The sequence below is a fragment of the Ammospiza nelsoni genome, chromosome 6 (assembly GCF_027579445.1).
Source record: "Ammospiza nelsoni isolate bAmmNel1 chromosome 6, bAmmNel1.pri, whole genome shotgun sequence".
NCBI lineage: Eukaryota > Metazoa > Chordata > Aves > Passeriformes > Passerellidae > Ammospiza > Ammospiza nelsoni.
Genome location: NC_080638.1, coordinates 54,705,729 through 54,711,728, shown reverse-complemented (window position 1 = coordinate 54,711,728; position 6,000 = coordinate 54,705,729). Strand labels below are relative to the sequence as shown.

At 41.9% G+C, this 6,000-nt stretch overlaps 1 protein-coding gene across 21 annotated transcripts in view; it reads right to left on the bottom strand.

The window, feature by feature from the left end:
* Positions 1 to 1,491: 1,491 nt before the first annotated feature.
* MARK3 (microtubule affinity regulating kinase 3) overlaps positions 1,492 to 6,000 on the bottom strand; it is a 60,355-nt gene continuing 55,846 nt past the window's right edge. For 13 of the 21 annotated variants that reach the window (XM_059475023.1, XM_059475024.1, XM_059475026.1 and 10 more), the window contains 2 exons: positions 4,082 to 4,126; positions 1,492 to 2,044 (listed from right to left, as the gene is read on the bottom strand). In XM_059475023.1, coding sequence (XP_059331006.1) covers positions 1,699 to 2,044; positions 4,082 to 4,126 — 391 coding nt within the window. In that variant the 3' untranslated portion in view covers positions 1,492 to 1,698. The remainder of the gene's footprint in view (positions 2,045 to 4,081; positions 4,127 to 6,000) is intronic. The other 8 variants (XM_059475027.1, XM_059475030.1, XM_059475042.1 and 5 more) reach the window with 1 other exon arrangement.

Here is a 6,000-nt window from a genome sequence, read left to right as displayed (position 1 = left end):
TAGCATAATCAATACCAATGCTTAGTGGGGAAAGACAGGGGAAGTCTGCTGCCTTCACAGACTACAGATCACAAGAACTAACTTGCAAAATATTAAGGACTTTGCATTTTCACCTCGGGTCAAATCTGAACTGTGTACTATGAGTAACTATTAGCTCACTGCAAATTTAAAATGCAAATTTAGGCTCCAGTTTAAAGCACATGTTAAGTACATGCGTAAGTGCTTCACTGAAATATAACCACAAAACATTAATACAAAAAGTCAAGTAGATAATGCAGGGTATTATCTACACAAGTCCTCGATGAAATAAACCGAGTATCAGTAGGAAACAACACGTGAAGAAATCTCCTCGTGCTAGGTTGCAAAATCAAATCCCTTTCACCGCTGTGATGGTTAAAAAGTGGGGGCTGTCCCAGAGCAGCTCCATGTCCTACCCAAAGCCAGTTGGCCATCAGAGTTCATCGGGGCGGGTGCCACACTGCACGGGGACAGGGACAGGGGACTCCCTTGGCAGCATGGGGACACAGACACGCTGGCACAGAGCCATCCACAGCAGCACAGCCCCAGCCAAGGGCAGCACGCTGGGAGAGCTGCAAGGAAAAGCTTCCACTGCTCCTCCTATGGCTGTAGTTTGGCAAGCTGGAATTTGGACAGAGCAGATCAGGAGCCAATGTGATTCCCACTTTTGGGTTTCAATGCTGAGGGTGCCTGGAAGGCAAGGGACAGCACTGCCCCATGTGCAGCAAGGCCTCGGAGCTGGCAGAGAATGGCCATGATTTGGGAGTCCCTTTGTGCTTTGTATCTGACCTAGTCTAACGTGGCAAACTCGCTCTGAAAGAAAACCACTACTCAGCAATTAGCACGTCCTTTTACACTGCCTCATTCCCTAGAGGAACAACAGAGAAACGTTCGTAGCTGCGATCAATACTCGTAAGCCAAAAGGACAAAGATACAGTTTTAGTAGTTTAGCAGAAGCAGAAGAATGGAAGCGTTTACCCAAATATTAAATGCACAAATTAACTACATTCTTAAAATTTGCTTCAGACTTAAATAATAAATAGGTGGGCAAAATATAATGCAAGACTTACTCAGTAGAAGTGAATTTTTAATCATCTTATGAGATCTACTTAGAAAACAGGACTAATAATGTTCACAACCATAAATCCAAACCCTTCACACACTTTTTTCTTAACACAGCAGTGAACTGTAAACCTGCGTTTACTGGTTAATGCTTCAGTCATTTTAAATATTAACTCAAGTGTTTCCTCCTTGGCCATTTCAATTTTTAGCACCAAAATTAGCCCAAAAAGAGGTACTGGTACAGCTCGATGTTGTAAATGAATCGTTTACATATAATACTTTATATATTATACACACATACTGTACATTCACACATCCACACAAACAGGAGGCATATTTAAATGAATATATTCTGTGTTTCAATTTGTTGTCAAAGACTTAGGAGCAATGGAAATAAAGCAGAAGGGGTAATATTTTACATAGTAGGCAACTTTAATGCTGTAGTGCACTTATAAAAAAGTCCAACTCTCCCTCCCAGCTCAGCAGCTTTTTTTTTAATATCACTATTCAGAAGGATGCAGAAGTTATTGCCTAAATGTTATTCTATACATTTCCATCGGAATTCTCAAAAACACTTTAAATTGCTAACTAATTTACAACTTAACTATGTTTTTCTTGTTACAGCTTTAACTCATTGGCAATTTTGGAAGCAATGTTTTTGAAAGCTATGGATGTTCCCGATATCCGCTTAAAGCGAACTCCGTTCAGGGACAGTCTTGGCAGTTTACACACCTCCATCTCCCACTGGACGAGGTTTTCTGCGTGCCCATCTCCATGGACACAGAAAAGCAAGAAACGCTCTCTTTGTTCATAGTCACAATTATTGGCATCCAGGACCTTTCGGATTTCCCTCATCATGTCATTGGGATCCATGGAGCTGGTGGTTTTCATGCTCCAGGTAAAACGCAGCGACCGAGGCTTGGCTTCCTTGTTCTCGTCCTTCTGATCCACGGCTACATTGCGGCTGAAAGACAGGAATTCTGCAGTGAGCAGGGCCAGCCACCCTCCCCAGGGCCACCTCAGTGAAGCCACCACTCAACCCACACCAGAGCAGCACTGGAGGCTCTGGCTGGGGCCAAGCCCAGCTCCCCCAGCTGCTGTACACACACACAGGGAAAGCTGTAGCTGCTGGGGCTGGAACGAAGGAATGGCACTCACTGGGACACAACTGGCACTCACTGGATTCAGGAGCACGGGGGCAATGACCTTCTGGAGGCAGAACTACATGCAGCACCTACAACTCGATTTTAAGGCAGGTTCTGCTCAAAACTCTACTCTCGGGCCATGTGGACAGCTGAAACACCAGCTCCCTGCTAGAAGTTTCTGGAACATTGAAATAACAGCTCCCTGTGGCAGGATGTGCTCAGGCCAGGCCCTGGGAGGTGCCCACTTGCACAGAATGGGGTGAGCCCATGCACAAAGGTGCTGGTGTTCCTCTGCGCCTCCTCCTGGGCAGCAGCCAGGAGACAGAGCCCTGGGAGGGCCCCTGGAGCCCCACAGCAGCTGAATGCAAGCAGAGGGAAGGACAGCAGGACCAGGGTCACCCTCCTGCTGCCCAGGGTCACCCTGAGCCCCAGACCTGGGCTGGCTCAGTTCCACTCTGGCCATCCTGATGGGGCGAGTTTGAGATGATCCCAGGGGACACACCCTGGGTGCTGCCCAGAGAGGAGATGCCTCCTCCTGAGCTGGTCAGTAATTCATTAAATACCAACCTCTGCAGCTACAAGCTCTGCAGTTAAGTGCCTCTGATGGGGATGTGTATAGAGAGAGCTGGAAGTCACTATTAGACACCTCTTGAACACAGTTTGTAAAGATGGTGAGAGGGTACCATTATTGTCACACTTTTAAGAGATGAAGCACAAAATATCTAGGGTGTGTTCCCAAATCTGCAACTTTTTTTTTTTTTTCTTTTGGTATGGGTAAGTGAAGTTAAACAGGACAAAGGAAAGAAATGTTCCAGAAATTTCTAGCTTGCAATCATTCTTCTACTTAAATTAAAATCAGTAGTCATGCAGCTAAAGAATAAGGAACTACATTTGGACCTCCAGGGACAAAACACAGATTTGTTTTATGAATATTTGTACACTGCCAGTCACCTCTTTAAATTTAATTAAATATATTGACTGTCATACTTAACTATTAGCTAACCTGACTGGCCCCCAACCATGCAGTTTAGGTCTCATGTTGAGCCTCCATATTAAGCCAAGCTGCTCTTTGAAATAGATGGCAATGGTTACACCACATTTTATTTCTACTATCATTAAGCAGGCAGTTATGAAAAAGTTAAATAAAAAGTGATAGCAAGGCCACAACTAAATAAATATATTTCTCAAATATAACCTATTTCATAATTCTTCTATTAAAAGATTTCTTGTGACTGTGAGAATCGTAAGACTACGCAATGTGATTTGCCAGATGTTACAAAATTCATCACACAAATTAAACAGTATTTTGTTTTAAGGTTTTAATTTAATAGGGCTGTAAAGGGCCAGGGAAAACCCCAATTTTTATTCAATACTCATTTTATTTTTGGAAGCTTTTTCTACTTGAAAACAGTCAGCAAACCCAGCAGTTTAATAATTTCTAATAGATTTTTGATATGCTGATTTTGCAAGAAGTATAACATGAAAAATATTTAACTACCTGTGATTTTGGAGATGAGAAATATCTTATCACCTTTCAGTGGTTATTCCACACATTTACAGCCTCACTAGAGACCACTCATCTACACATCTACACGACAACAGCAAATTACAATGACTAAAATGCAAAAAAAAAGAAAAACCACACAAGGAAAAAGGCAACAGGAAAGATGAAAGTTTAGAACCAAGTCAGTCAGTGCTTTAATAGCTGTTTTGCAGACAGAAATGCTTCTTTGTTTAGTTCCAATGACTTACATGAAAAAAAAAAGCTGCTGCCTGAAGCCACTATGCCACATAGTCAAGGGAAGAAAGGTTCAAACTCACCTAAGCAACGTTTTAAACAAAAATTTTACCCTCACCTTGAGCCCTCAAATCTCCCGTTCCTCTCATATTCAGTCGGGAGCCTCAATGAAAAGAATGCAGAAGCAAAAGGAAGTGGGAAAGAGAAGACAAATCTTACACTACAATATATAATATCTGAGTAGTTGCTAAAAGATAACTGCAATCATACCAAAGGTGTGTTAAAATGCAAAACAACAAAGATGTAAAGAACTTGGTAGGTCAGGACAAACACAGAAAGTAACATATTGTCAAACCAAATGGAAGTCTATAAACTTCCATTTTTAAAGTTTTTAAACTGACCATAACTAATTTTAACAGTATTTTAACAGTATATGTTTATATATTAAATCTGCAGAACTCGTGTAATAAATCTGAAGTTCTAAAAGCAGAAAATGTGAAAGTAAAGTTACAAAGCATATTGAAGTGACTGTATTATTTACTAAGTACCTCATAAAAGAGAAATAACTCCCAAATATTTTTAGGCTAATGTTATTTAGAAGTTTTATCTGGAATAAAGTATATATTTGAAAAAATCCCCATAACTATTTGCAGACAAGTCTGATCACCTTGTGTATTTGCATGTTCATCAGATCTGCATGTTCAAACAATACCAAAATACCTTAATGCAAAAGAAGAAGATGCATATACATTTTAACAGAACTTTAAGAGCCAAATCCAAGATTTCTCAAGCTGTGGTAACTCCATCCCAGTAATTCCACACTGTTGCATCTTCCCCATCCAAGAACAAGCTTAAGCTTTCTGTCTTCTTGCAGTGCTTAAGGCTACATTGCTGGTCACTACCATCTATTGAAAGCCCAGGGTCAAGAAGAATTAAGAGGAAATTATCTTTCTCTACCTTCCCACCATTGAAGGAGGATGGTTTACACATCAGCATTAACTCTGCTCAGGGGGATGCTCCTGTACACTGATTTCATCCAGACCAAGGCAGTACATGGCTTCCCTGACTACCACAAACACTGCAGTTTGGGAGGCAGGTGTCTAGGGACAGCAATATAAGACAGTAACCTGATTTCTGATGCAGAGAGATATTTATATCAGGGTGTGTGGGGTGTTACAAGGCGTGATTTCCTCCTTTCCTTCCTTTTGAGAGCTCTGCTGAGGGATCAGCCTTGCAAAGTGACTCTGGCAGTCCGTGTCACAGGGGACCAGGAGCAGTGCTGGCACTGTGAGGGGCAGGGTGGCAGCACTGGCTGCACAGAATCAGCTCAAATTCAACTCAGGGGCTACTGCAAAGCAACTGCACTCAACAGGGTGCAAAATTGCTCAGCTGAGAGGTGCTGGTCATGGCAGCATCCAAGCAGGACCCTGCTCTCCGAGGTACCACACAGCTCATGGTACAACAGGGACAATGCCACTGGCAAATGCACAGCTGTAAACAAAAAAGATACAGAAAAAATGAGAAGAAGATAATTGCAAGTCCCAGAGCAAAGTGAGCAGTTATTGAATTTATTTTCATGAGATCTCATGCTGCTAATCTATGGTGGATATAAGAGAAGGCGGAAAAAGATTTTTCATGCCTGTATATACCAAAAGCATGAAGTCATCCCCTAGGAGAGCTCTACAGGACCAAAAAAGGGGTAGGTAGGAACCACCACATGGACCAGCTGAACAGATCTTCTCTTTTCAGATGATTATTTTACTGGGCAAAGCAACAAAAAAGTTAGAAAACACTCCTCAACTGAAATATTAAGAGTACTTAAACTTCAGAGATCCTTCTGTATTCCTAGGAAGTGGAAGATGGCAGCTTTAAGAGCCGCAAACATTTACAGATTTTTGTTGGGTTTTTGGTGTTTTGTTTTGAAGCTTGCCAAAGGTTGAAGAAAATGGGAGCACAAGCAGTTTCCCCAACAATGAACAGTCTTACTGTTGCTGGAATCTGTCCAGAAAAGTCTGTAAGGAAAAATCCCTAGTGATG